The sequence below is a fragment of the Aulonocara sp. 'chitande type north' Nkhata Bay genome, linkage group LG3, assembly GCF_057382095.1.
Source record: "Aulonocara sp. 'chitande type north' Nkhata Bay isolate Kocher_YH1m ecotype deep benthic linkage group LG3, A_spYH_male_GT1.1, whole genome shotgun sequence".
Lineage (NCBI taxonomy): Eukaryota > Metazoa > Chordata > Actinopteri > Cichliformes > Cichlidae > Aulonocara > Aulonocara sp. 'chitande type north' Nkhata Bay.
Genome location: NC_141346.1, coordinates 53,475,055 through 53,489,488, shown reverse-complemented (window position 1 = coordinate 53,489,488; position 14,434 = coordinate 53,475,055). Strand labels below are relative to the sequence as shown.

General features: G+C 42.0%; 1 protein-coding gene across 6 annotated transcripts in view; it reads right to left on the bottom strand.

Moving 5' to 3' along the window:
• The window catches only part of nrxn2b (neurexin 2b), a 719,066-nt gene that overhangs the window by 348,089 nt on the left and 356,543 nt on the right, over positions 1-14,434 (bottom strand). For 5 of the 6 annotated variants that reach the window (XM_086285249.1, XM_086285255.1, XM_086285254.1 and 2 more), the window contains 4 exons: positions 6,514-6,952; positions 5,192-5,575; positions 3,038-3,241; positions 40-66 (listed from right to left, as the gene is read on the bottom strand). In XM_086285249.1, coding sequence (XP_086141375.1) covers positions 40-66; positions 3,038-3,241; positions 5,192-5,575; positions 6,514-6,952 — 1,054 coding nt within the window. The remainder of the gene's footprint in view (positions 1-39; positions 67-3,037; positions 3,242-5,191; positions 5,576-6,513; positions 6,953-14,434) is intronic. The other variant, XM_086285251.1, reaches the window with a different exon arrangement.

The following is a 14,434-nucleotide window of genomic DNA, read 5'->3' as shown; positions in this document are numbered from 1 at the left end:
AGATACATTTTAGTCAGAAAAATGGATAGAACCACTTACTGAGGCTACAGTCTATCCTGATACAATCTGGCGGGAGAGAGAGCGAAATGGTGAGATCAAATAAAAAGAAAAGGAGGAAAAAGGATAGAAAGAAGAGATTGGATAAAAGAGAAAAAAAAGACATTTTTACATCCTTCAAGGTACATTCTGCAGACAACCAAACTTTGCTCTGGGGCCACCATCCGGGGACAGGCTCTGAGTCAGGATCACCCTTTCCCTTCATCAATCCCATCAACCTTCCTTCGCCTTGCTCCACCCAATCCTCCCAAAGCACAGTAGAAGGCAGACTTGCAAAATAAGATCTATGTATTACAAATATGAAAATAAACTATACAAAGTGGTCTACTGCTGACACTGAATACCTAATAAGACTACTTTGTGATTATAAGGAAAACTAAAGTAAATTCTGTGCTTGGACTCACTTGGATCCTATTAAGCACAATCTCTTAATGGCCTTTTTATCTCTTCCACTGCTTATTGTGATTTTTTTTCCTCATAATAATAATAATAAAAAAAACATCCTTTAGAAAACTGTTTAGAAATGGTCTAAATGTGCTGGTTATAATCACGCGGTTTGAAAAAAATGGTTTGAGTACTATCTAACTGATCCATTCTCCTCACACTGTGGACATAAACGCTGCAATACCGTCATTACAGCAGACGTCGCACCACGCAACTGTAACGTCAGCTGCCTTTCCTGGTAATTTGAGATTCACTTGCCTTCTACAGCACTTTGGGTTCGACAAACCCGACAGTAACTGACACGAAAAGGTGATCTGCACATCCCAGCCACCTCATGCCTTGTGCACAGAAACTGAAATAGGCCTGTATATATTTTGTGCTACTTGCTACAAGTGGTGCGAGGAAAATGCCGTAAAAAGTGTTTCATCATTTTAAAAGTTTTAAAAATATGATCTTGTGGCTTAAAGCACAGAAAAGCTCAGTTAAAATCATGCAAAGTGTCCGTAAATGCCCAAGAAACTCAATGTGACTCTTCAGCGTAAACGGACCTTTGACTCGACTCTAAATGGAGCTAGGGATTTCTTTGACAGGAACTAGTACACTCTACCTGTCACACGCTAATATGTTATGATCTACGTGTGCATGTGGCAGAGTGGCTGGGTTGTGGTCTCGAGCTGTCAACCGCTACAGAATAGTGGACACAAACAGCCAGGAACCAGGATCACTCTGTAGAGATTTGGAGGTCATACAAACACAATGATATTAAAATGCTTTTAGGGGCCACGAGCATCGACTGATGTTTTCCGAATACATTTAATTCAGGACAAAAGCGACATTCATGATTGTAAACAGTGTAAAGCATTTTGTAGAGGAGGTCTAATCATGAATTACTCATTCAAGAATCAATAAATACAATATTTATGGCATTAGGTAAAACATGCCAGCCGTCATCTGGCCTACACATCGCAGGCTGAACATGTTACCGTCACTCTCTATCATTAAAGATATCATTAGGACTACATCTGCCCAATTATAGCAGTTCCTAGTGATTAATTACCAGGATTTTAATTATCTTAACAAGGATTAAGGCCTTAACAGATCAGAAGGATTCCCTTCTGACTTGTTTCACTTTAGTTGTTAATTAATTTTCTTGCAAAAGAGCAGTGGAAATCATTAGCATAGCTAAGCTGAGTTTCATTTAAAAGCCGGTAAGAAAGGAAGGAAAAGGGGCTGGTATAGAAATTCTCTTGAGGATTAGCTTTAAGTGTGGGGGCATAGCTGAGAGGTTAAGATGTGGCCCTAGGTACATTAAGTTCAGCTGTGTATGCCCCGACAGCTACAGCTGTGAGCTGGTCTCTGACTGTTTGATCCGAGGGCCGCAGACATACAGGCCATTGAAGGGATGAAAAGTTCCATCTTTTGTGTCCTGGCCAGGAGGGGTTTTATGACTGATGGAAAAAAGTGAGAGTGTGAAGGAGAAAGAAGATAGAAAGAGGAAAGAGAGGGGAATGGCCTCCTTCATTTATCCCACTGTCCCCATTCATGTCTCTAAGGTGGCTTAAACTCTAATATTCCAGAGTGCACCTCTGTCATGCTCCTCCTGGTTCACTGCTGACAGTGTGGTCCTTCAAAGGGTCAGGACAGATTTAAAGTATCTAGAGCTGGAAGGTCATACCATCTTCCCCAGAGCAATGGTATTCATTGCAATGAAATTTTAATAAGTCAATAGGAAGCATTATTAGAGGGGATTCATATCCCCTTCCTAAGATTCCATCTAGCTTACAAAATCACGGAGCTTCTCCTATTAACACTCAGGCTGCTTCACATCCTCAAACCTCCCTTTCAGCACATGGGCCTATGAAAAAGACTCCTGCCTACTCGCAGCACCAGGGAAGCTTTGGTAGAGCTCCGGTATAACGCAAGAACCATTAGGAAGCGCAAGACAGAGGCAAGCCCACCCTGAAGCTTTAAGAGCAACCTTCAAGGGCTCAGGGTCAAGGCAGTGATATTGTTAGAGATGGAGCTTTTTTACCAGGATGAGGAGCCATGGGGCTTCACAGAGTACAAGAAGAAGGGGATGAATGCAGAGGAAGTGGGGGCAGGGGTCGAAGCATATTGAAGAGAAGTTACTGCAGGGTGTCTCCCTACAGAGGCTGCAATGACTGCGTTCTGGAGCTAGTTTTACATTTTGACTTTGTCTCATTTTCTCACAGTTAGCAGTTGGTAAGGGATAAGTTTCTCTTTGTTCCTCAGTTTTCTCACATAAATAGCTCTTTAGCACTGTTGGCAGTTAAAAACATTAGGTAACGGCCAGAACCTACTGATGTAACAGAGGGACGTGTTCAGAAACTTTTCCCCAGCCAACTACCTGACAATGTTATAAAAAAAAAAATCATGCTGTGAAACTCAAAATGTCAAACCATTATTCTGAGTACAAAGGCATACAATGCTGAAATACAAAGTGAGTGTGAGGAGACAGGGAAGGAGGCAAGGGAAAGGTTAGCGGGGACATCCACAATGAATCACGGGGGCCTACCGAGGTTAACGGTGAGCTTGACGCGGCCTCCGTCCAGCTCCAGTCGCAGGGTGTCCGCTGACTCCTTGGAGGTGGTGGCCATGAGCAGGCCGTACGCTCGCTGAGACATGAAGCGCAGCGCCACGTCTTCGGCCTCCGTGTGCATGGTGACCGGCATGATGATCTTCAGGTACATGCTGCCGTCGTAACTCAGCACCGTCGCCTCTGCAAAGGGGCGATGAAGAGGATGAAGTAAGCAACGAGTAACAATCGAGGGAACGGTGTCTCCCGAACAAAGGTCGGGCCGGTATCACAGCTAAGTTTAAAGTAGCTGTGATAATCCACGTACGCTTAATTACAGTTGAAAAATCTTTCAATCACTCACGTCCCGCTTTCTCCAAAGACGACAGCTCTAATTCAAACAGGATTTAGACAAGACGTGTATTTGGACGCCATATCAACAGCATAGGATCAAGGGAAAATTCGGCATGAATCAAGATCAAAGCCATGTATGTCTGAAAACGTCACACCAAAACAAAAGGGGATATAAATCTTGTTACACCTCTCAGACATTCAAATTTAACAATTTCATAGAAATAATCAATGCGCACATCTTCTGAATGTCTTTTTCTGTGTGTACACTTTTAGCACACCTTATCATTTACAATGGATTTGTTAAATATGTATAACATTTGCTTAAATTAGATCTATCGGATGGCCTAGGAACGCCTTAGGGAGGTCTGGGCTTCTGTGACCCAGCCCCCTGATAAGGGGATAAAAAATATGGATGGATAAATAATTATCTCATAATTATGTTTACATTTGTTTACAAGAACCCACATTTCAAGAAAACGCTGACAATTTTAAAGTGTAGTGTATTAATACAAGAAGAACAGGAAACCACAAAAAAAGGACTTAACAAAAACATCAGATGCTTGCCAAGCTTAGAAAAACAAGACTCAGTCCGTGCTGTAACACGGTCTTCATGTTCACACTACATTGAAGCGTGGTTACTTTCTCTAACATCGCTGCTGCCATAAATAGACCGCTGTTGGAGATTGACAGTTCCAGAGGAGTGCTCTTATCTTGGAGCGTGGGTCGATATGTGTCACCACAGGCTAACATGAGTCACTTTCACAGGGTGCTTCAAGCATTTAGATTTTAGAGTGTACAAAAACACGATGTTAAAAGATGCAGAAAAATCCCTCCTACAGGCCAGCAATCGCTTAAAATGCTGCTATTTCAAGAGAACACATCAGATTCGCAAATCCTACACAACACACTGTGTGTACTTTGACAAAAGTCCCACTTGTATAAAAATGTGATGCCGCTGCATTATTTTATCAAAACAGTGAACGGCTAAAAGAGACCATTCATTATTGCATAATCACCATCACTACAACCTGCAGGGCCCTGTCCCTGTCAAATCAATATCACAGATTCTCCTGTCATTCAGCTAATCTGTGAACTCAGTTTATATACACAGGTGTATCTAGCTGGGTATTACAGAAGTGTGCCTGCAATAATACAAAAATCCACAAGATGGCAGAAGAACATCACTTAAACCACGCTTGTCATCCGAGGAACCAAATAGTAAATTGTTAAAATTATCACCCTTCAAAATAAGGATATTTCATCCTATACCCTGACTGTCCTGACTTGAATCCAATTTCTCCTTCCCTCACCCTGCCTCGCTGTGGTGCAAAGGCCACTCGTGTGTGTGTGACTGACACAGATGGCGGCAGGAGGCCTGGCTGCTCTGTCGCACTCCTGCCAACATCCCAGCACTTCAGCCAGTGGGCTGAATGCAAGCAAGTCTCAGGTGGCATTTGGTGCACACACAGCTCCTTGTTGGTTACAATACAAGGAAGAATGCTGTCGTATGTGTCAGCACATTAACTTAACAGAAACTTTTCGTTGTTTGGTGTTGGGACTCTCATGATTTCCTTTTCATTCTTACTGCAGTGCATGGGGCCTCATATAAAGGAATATCTTTGCTTGTGTGTATATGTTTGTCCTGCTTTTAATGCGATAAAAAAGCATTTCATTTCTTTTCTGGAGTGTAGCCAAAACAATTATATTTATCATAGTCAGTATTCAATTATATACAATGAATTCAGATTCTATAATTAATCCTTAAGTGGTCAAAGAAGCTTCACTCTTGGCCCTTCTTACCTATCTCACAGTTGGTACCAAGGTATCCGGTGCCAGTGCAATCACAAATGTACCGGTTCCAGCCCTCTTTGCAAAGACCTCCGTTGCCACAAGGGGCACTGCTGCAGCGTTTCTGTAGCTCACGGGTGCAGAAACTGCTGACACCCAGGGCACTCTGGATCTCAGCCAGCCGGCGGACATCCCGGCTCTTGCCATCGATGAATAGGTCACGGACGCAGCCTACGTAGCCGTAGTTAAGGAGCGCTGTCCAAACTTCTGGCGGCAGGATGAGATCTGACTTAGATTCGGGCAGCCCGCCCAAGTACATATCAGTGTCCAGGTCCAGGATTTCACTGCCCTCTGGGGAGCTGAAGGGCATGCTGCGGCTGTTGACTGAGATTGATCCTAAAATACAGAAAGAAAGAAGAAACAAGCAGCAAGATGTTAACTTTTGAATCTGATGTTACTGGCACCTGGATACATCACCCTAACTGCAGCTACATGAATGAATATAGGTCCAGCTTATCTGTGCATGACTGAGCATGCATCTTGTATTTAGTGCTTGACTAAAGTGATTCAGATGGTCAGGACTGAAAATGTGTATAGTCTATATACGTAAATGTGAGTGAGCGGAATAGTGGGAGGGGCAGTAGGTGGCTAATTTAGGGAAACAGAACAGGGACAGACGGAGACAGAAGGACATACACGCCACAGAAAGAATAGATGACAGTAGAGTGTGCATCCATATGCGTGTGTGTGTCTAATGTGTCTATAATAGGCTAAATGGAGGAGAAGGGAAGCAGAATGCAGCAGGGAGTGGGTGAAACAAAAGGCCCTCTCTCTTTCGGTGATTAACGACTCCATCTTAATTTTCTATTAAAAGCCAATTACAGGAGGAGCAGCAGTGAGATCCCATGCGTGCATACACACTCACACACACACGTATGCACGCACGCATTCACACGCTTCCTCATTATAAGGCAACAATTGAGGGAGATATAATGTCCAAGGTTCTTTCCCACCTACAGATCATTCATCAGACAATGCCCACTCAAGCATACAGATGCTCCTGTTTGCACCCCCAGAAGGCAGAGGAATTTAAAGACATCACACAGTTTTTAAAAATAGATATACTGTTAGTATATGCAATCACTACTCTGCTTCCAACATGATTGAATTGTCATGAAGGACAAAACAGTATTAGACTATGACAAAGTCAGTTCTGTCCCCTTTTCCGTGCAGAGTCTATATTTCTGTCTTCCTAATCCAGTGAGCCGTTCACATGCACTTAAATCGCATGCAACATAAAAAAGTGACTAACCCAGTTTTAAAGCACTCCTCACCTTTCCTTCCTTCTCTTTGGAAATCCACATGGCACCATTCCCCATCGTTGACCTTCTTGTTGCTGGCCTTGAGCTTTGTTTTTCCGGAGCCCATATCAATCAGCAGGTACAAATACCCCTCCAGAAGCTCCATGGCAAAGTAATCAGTCTTCAGCTCCCTACCAGGCTTCTGCTCTTTAGGCCCCTGAGGCCGTCCGTGGCTGAATAACAGAAGGCCGCTGGGCTCTGTGGTCCGGAAGTCAAAAGAGATAGAGCCCGTCTTCTTGGTGTTCCACTTTGGCAGAGAGATGTAGGACTCGGGGGTCTCAAAAGTTACAGGATCCAGGGCTGCTACATCCTCACAGCGGAACACCAGGTCACCATTCAGGGTGATTTTCGGGTCACGCTCGATGGCCAGCCGTGACAGCTCCAGCTTAAAGTCGTTGTTCTTGTACACCACCTAAAAGAAAAGCAAATGGTTGAAAGGTTATGATTGTGCATTTGGAGTCAGACTATGATTTAAAAACATGTGACTCAAAAAACAAAATGCAGTTTCAACAGCATAGTCTGTGTTGTCATGGCTGTTAATACTGAGAGCCAGCAAATGCATTTTAATTGCTTCAGGTAGTTTCAAGTATTAGTTATAGTCGCTGCCGGGGAATCTCAACAGCACGGGGAAATGACTTAAAACTTGAATAAGTACATGACTTTTTCATGAACTGCAGTGTGGAACAAGTATTAGCGGAAAAGAAGCTGCTTTAGTATCTCCTGCACATGACCCGGTAACAACAATTTTAGGTCAGAGAAAAGGTTTTGCTAAGGGAAACAGGAAGAGCCAAGAAGCGAGATGAAAGCAGGCCGAATGCCGATGTCTGCTAGTACTGAGGTGTGGACCCACAACTTAAAGAGTGTATTGTACTCTCATCACTGGTGTTTAAACTCCTGAACTCTGGTTCATTCCATAAACCATACAAATGTTTCTTCTTGTACAAAACCATTCCTCACAAATGGAGTAAATATGCATAATAAATTGAAAAAATTAAAAAGGCTCCAGGGGATATCCAGAAACAGAAAAAAAGCGAACGTTGCCTACAGCTCCAATGCAAATGTCTCCAATGGTCTTTGATGAAATACAGCTCTATTGTTTGAGCTCAGAGTGTGCCTCCGTGTATGCATTCATAATGGATTAATTGCTGAAGGCAAAGCAAATTGTTCTTGTCTTTTATAGTTTTAGTTTTCTTTTTATTTGTTGAACACTCTGTACACAGCTTTGTGAGAGGCCTTCCTCAAGGTAATACTGTGAATCAGCAGAGCTCTCTCCATTTGTGCGCTGTTCGCACTCTCTGTTTACCACACTGCTCACAATAAAACAGAGAAAAAATAAGCTGGTCTTCATTTCAATCCCTGATTTCTGCTGCTGTCTAAGCTGAAAGGTTAAGGAGATTGTTCCGGTTCGGTTTGATTCCGCCAGCAGATGTTCTCATTTGAATTGTCAGAGAGTATAAAAACAGAAAGAGCTACCTGCTCTTTGTGTTTGGAGTACAATTCTTGTTCTCATGAAAGGATGGAATGAAAGTCATCACCTTCTATTCATATCTACTACTTCCCACACTGGAAAAGGGTGAAATTTCAATTGCACAGAGGTCAGAGTGAAAATGAAGGTAGAAAACTTTTTACTATGCTTCAGAATTAAGTTTCTCATTTATGAAACACGTTTCATTTCTTCAATCATGTAAAAAAACAAACAAACATATATGACAAGTTGAAGTGAAGATCTTATACTTAAGAAAAACTGAAACCTTGAAAATATTCACTAGTTATGTAAGTGTATTCTAGTTTGGGAAGCATAGATGTCAGGGTCCTGGGACTGGGCGACCCAGGCTCTCTGAGCAGTTATGAATTATATTATTATTATCATTATTATATGTATTTTGGTGTTGCTTCCCTTCTCTGTGCTTGTGTGTGTATATATGTGTGTGTGGCTGAGCACCCGTTTATAGGCGGCGTCAGGCCTGGAGGGTGTGGTCCTGCAAGGGGACTGGCCACACCCGAAGCCACACACCTGCTGCTGATCAGGCCTCGTCGGGGGAGCTACTTAAGAGAGTCTTGGAGCTCCCACCGACGCGGGATCATTGCATGAGACTCCACGTTAGTCACCCTGTCTAAGCTAAGTCTGAAAGTATATGCCTGCCGATCTGAGTGTCCTGACAGCTGCCGTTATTGTTTCCCGCAGGAAGAGCGTGGAGGGCACGGAGAGCAGCGAGCACCGGGGGGTGCTGACACGGGAGCAGAGAGCACACGGACTATTCACGGGAGACACGACACGGGAGTCTGGGAAAATACGGGGAGTTATTGTTACGTTGTTTTTCACCTTGTAAATAAACACTGCCTATACATAGAGCACCGCGCCTGGGTCCTCCTTCCCCACTCCTTCCACGGTGTGCCATGCCGCACCGTGACAATAGACATACGACCCTGTCCTAAACTTCTATAGCCAAACATCTATAACATCTGTAGCCATATCTCATTTATAGCAGCAGAAGACACAATTTCTTGGAAGAGACCAAGTTTAAGTTATATCAAGGACTTGCTTGGGTATTTTAGGTGCTAATTGTACATGCACAACCAAATCATGGGTGCTCCACTTCAACTGTGCTGGAACAAGATAGAAATAGTGAGACTAAATAAGAAAAGGGAGAAATGTATTGGATTTGTATGATTTTATGTTTTAATTGTAAATACACGATTTATGGGTGTGTTTGGATCATATTTTTAAATATATAAAGTATAATATATGAATGTTTACATGCTTTAATTGTTTTCTTTGGGAAAATGTGGAAGCACCCCTGGCGGGTTATGAGCAAGGTGTGGCTCAATAGCAACAGGATATGAAGGACTGCCAATTACCTGATTTGTGTGCGTTCTGTTTGCATGTGCTGAACAAATAAATACTGTTGGGAGTCATCATAAAGTTAAATTTAAGTTTAAATCTGGTCCCTTTTTTCATTAATCATCCCAAAGTCATTTAAAGTTGGGGTACACAACAGTACCGTAACTTGATTAAAAAAATATAACTGGTGCAAAAGGGAACTACACTCCTGCATTGCCTCTGGGCCCTGAGTCTATCCTGCAACAGTAGATGTGCCTTTTCAGACCAGATCAGGGGCCTGTGCTTCGTACCGCGCTAAGTGAGTTAGCTGGATTAGATTGTTGACGATTTCGCGTGATCCTGGATCGTTCGGTTCCCCGAAGCCCATCCGGGACTTGCTGTCATAGCAACAGAGCCGTAAGCGTAAACCTGCTCGGGAGCAGGTTTACTTTATGTAAACAGGATTAGATCGCGGCCACGCAGGTATGTCCGCGTTATTCATACGAAAGCAACAGCGATATTCCACCACTGTTTCACCATAAATAAATAACATCACTGTAACCAAAGATAATGCAGCACCTGATCCTTTTATTGATGTCACACAGATACATACAGGTCATTCCCTAAAAAAGGGAAATGTACTATTAACATTCTATTACATGTATGTGATTATTACAGATGTAATTCATATTTCAGAGTAGTAATTGTAAATTACTTCGTGTAATCAAGATGAGAGACCACGGCTATAAAAGCGAAGGTGGATTTGGGAAGTCTGTCGCAGCCATGTCCTGTCCGTTTACGCGACCAACCCATTGCGGAAGGTGCAAGATTGATAAGGAGAGTCCTCAGAATTCAGCGTATATTGCGGGACAGACAGGATCCTTTAGCTCAGCGCGACAGTGTGCTCATAGAGAGATATCGATTTTCCCGTGAGGGTATTATTCACTTAACCAACTTGTTGACGAGGGGGTGCAGGACCACCACCTGTCTTTTTTTTTGCTCTGCCCTTTTCTTGGTTGCTGTTATGAACAAACAAACAGATTATTTCAGGGTCTCTTTCCAAGAGACGACAAGCAATATAAGTGATAAATATTACCATTCTGTAGAATATTCTTATATTTCACTTTTACTTGTTCCCATGTTCTAGTGGGTCCTGTTGTGGCTCTAATGTGAAAGGGGATATAATATAACATATTATAATATAATATAATGTAATATAATATTGGATAATATGGTGTGATATGATAAATCTACCCTACCGCCTACTGGTGTTGGCCAGAGGGGCCGATGGCGCAATATGGCAGCCTGGCTTCTGTCAGTCTGCCCCAGGGCAGCTGTGGCTACAACCGTAGCTGCCTCCACCAGTGTGTGAATGTGAGAGTGAATGAATAGTGGCATTGTAAAGCGCTTTGGGTGCCTTGAAAAGCGCTATATAAATCCACTCCATTATTATTGTTATTATTGAATTACTTACGAATTTGATTTGTCAGCAACTTTCTGCCAGCCCTCTCTCCTTGCTTTTGCAGCCTTTGCAGTGTTCCCATGCGTTTTAATTAAACTCTGAAACTCCTGAAATCCCTCACTCAAGAGTTCTTGCTCTGCTGCCGAAAAATACCGAGCGCGCTCCTTCGACATTTTCGCCGACCAATCAGCGGGTTGCCGATCAATGTTTCTACTATCGATGCGTAGCCCCTGTTGGGCCACCCAGTGATCTCACATTACTTCATCCAGCTATACTAATCATCAACAACAGGTGTGTTCGGGGAACCGGAATAGCGAGCTCAGAGTTAGCGCGATGATTTGGTCTTGGATGTTTCATTTGATCTTGGATGTAGTGAGCGACATACGAAGCACAGGGCCCAGAAAAATATAAACAAATCCGGAGATGTCCAGGAAGAAAACAAACCAGCATTGCCCTGGTGGTATCTTCACAAAAATATGTGCATTATTGACTGTAAGCCATTCTAAAAAGTACACAATTTTCTGTTTTCTGACTATGTAGCATTACTTAAAAAAAACAAACAACAACAACAAAAAAACAATATCTAGGAAACTGGGGAGAGTTAGTACAGTTTTGGCTGCTATAAGAAGACTTGATGAAGATTGCACCAGTCTGGGTGAGCAGACTTCACACAGTTTCCATGCAGAGGACCAAGATCTTTGAAAGAAGTGGATCATTAACAGGAAATACTTTGTTCCCAGCAAAAACAGCATGAAAGGTTTTGGTTAAGGGTACTTCACTTACCCAGTAGAGTTATTCAGCTGTCTAGCCAAGCATGATGCAATGCTTAGCTAGTTAATGTTAGATGCTGTGTAACCTGACTTAGATTAGATGGGTTTGATGGATTTTACCAAACTGCAGCTTAACCTAACTAATATGATGTACAGAATATTGTATTTCATTTCTTGTTTTTCACAGAATTTTTACCCAAGCTTCTAACTTACTGAGCAGAATTATTATTGCTGAATTATTTTGTGTGTATTGTGTCACATTTTGGTTTTGATTTGCATTGGCCTGTTTTTGCATTTGCTTGTGTGTATAATTTGCCTTCTGTGATGTGGTTCATGATTTTTTTGGCTGCCTAATTTGTCCAGACCGCTGCTGTCATTCCTCATTGTCTTTCATGGTATCTCTTTCAAACGCCCTCCAATCTAACCTATTTTTTTTCTTGCACACGGGCACACTATCTCATCCACTCACTCTTCCTTTCTGTCAAATGCTACACCTACACACCGGCACTGAATGCTCAACAAGAACACAGATATGCTGGGTTATTCTTAAACTTAAGCCTCCTTTGGTTATCTTCAACATTAACCACGCTGCCACATGTACTGTACACCTCATAATGTCACCATTAGCACAGATTAGTACTGGTAATTAGGTATGATAATACTAAAATTGGCAGCAAATAAGGCGTAAACTCCTATTGCTTAAGGTGTTAGAAAAAGAGAGAGATAGGTGCAAGAGAGGAAAAGCAGCATAAAAAATAAAAGCTTTATTTTTTTTGATTTATTTACAGGTTTTCTCTTGGTTTTGCGTTCAGCTCTGTATCCAAAAAAGGAAAAACTGTCATTACCATCATTGCAGAGACTGCTTGAAGAATTTCCTTTGTCTTGATCATTCAATTGTTGTTTGACTTTGCCTGTTTACTCATTTCCTGTTTTATTTTGTAGTCATTTGTCGCCTATGTTTTGCATGTAGCTTTATTTCCCTTGTGTCGTTATCCTAATTAGTTTCACCTGGGCCTTGTTCCACAGCTGTGTCTAATTCCCTGATTAGCCCTCAGTGCATTTGTGTATGTATATATAGCCCCATTTTCCTTTTGTTTGAGTGTGTGTTAATCTACAGTTCTGTGTTCCTGTCAGTGAGTGTGAAGTGTGGCTATTTTTTTCTTTGTTTATTGACTTTGGTGTTCCACCAAATAAAAGGTTGTTTTTTAGTTTATTTTTGTGTCCGTGAGTCCTTTGTTTGCATCATTCCTGCCAAACCTCTTGACAAACCAAGTGCTGTGCTTGTTATAAAGAATCACACAACATGTTTGAAAAGACAAGATGAGGCAAGAAATCCAGCCATAAACATCTTGTAGCTGATGACTTTCAGCTTAGAGACTCCAATGACTGATTTTCAATAACAGACAGGTCTGCAACACTGTTGACTGGCTACTTTAAAGATGAACATATATTTTAAACACTCAGAGTGTTGAAGGGTAATTTTCAGGTAATTTTCATCACTTTTTCTTGAGTATTAACTTTACAGCTACTTGATCCAGATAGACTATTATGTGCTCAAACTTACATAGAATTTAGTGTGTCCCTTAGAGGGTTCTTTTTATAGGTTTTCGGAGTCAATAACAACAGTAAGGGTGGCCAGATTTCTACTATATTTGTGGTTTTCTCCTTTCTTGTTTCCTGGAATTTTAGTCAAAATTTTTGAATATGATTCCTTGAACATAGCACTGATGCCATAAAATATATTTCCAATTTTATATGGCAAAGAGGGTAACAGTCACTAATGATGTGCTTTTAAAAAGTATACAAATGTATCCATTTGTTTGGAGCCAACAAATAACCTGGCTAGGCAGAGGCAGGACACTACAAGCATAACCACAAATTACTGCAAGCTTTCAACGTGTACATGACATCAAAACCTTTGTAGGGTTAGGTTGGGTGTTACTAGTTAGAACAACGATGAATGTAGGCATTTATCTTGGTGGCAGATCAGCTACTACTTACAGTAGTGATTCAGCAAAAGCAGAATTGTTTTGAACTGCCAGTTCAGGTGGCTGGTACTGAATGGCAAACATGTTTAGCATGCCTGACTAGGTTCAGATGCTCTGTAAACTCGTCCTTATCATACTAGCACCTGTGTGAAAATCAATTTTATTTTCATTTGTTGGAAACACTCCTTGTTAGTTTTGGTGAAATTATCTATTAATTGAGAGATAAGCCATCTTTTCAGCCAGTTATGTCTACAACTCAGTCTTTGGTAAAGGGGTAGATTAGCTAGAGGGAACACAATGTCGTAAAATGCTAAAGACGGTAGAAGAGAGTGGTGTTAAGCAGTATGGAAAACAGGAGAAGATGGTGGCGAAAGACAAATGAGAGGGTAACAGAAGGACAGAGGGCTACATGGGAGCACTAAAGCGTGTAAAGCATACCATCACTCACAGTTAAGCCAATGCCTTATAGCACATGTGTCAAACCCAAGGCCTGCGGGCCACATCTGGCACGGCGGACATTTATATCCGGCCCGCGAGATCATTTTATATAGATTTATTATTATTGTTATGCATGGCCCGGCGATATGAGGCGCTAATAACACACAAACTACAGATCCCAAAATGCAGCACTGCAGCCTCCTTGACGAACGCTAGGCTAGCTGGGAACATCCCCACGTCAATCAAGTCAAACTTCTGTTATTGCGAAGCTAGCCCCTCACAATGGCGAAGAGAAAAGTTGATTCTGAAAAAAGAGCCTTTCAGCACCGGTGGGAGACTGAATATATGTTTACAAACATTGCCGGTAAACCCGTGTGTCTTATTAGTGGAGCTAATGTGGCTGTAATTAAGGAAT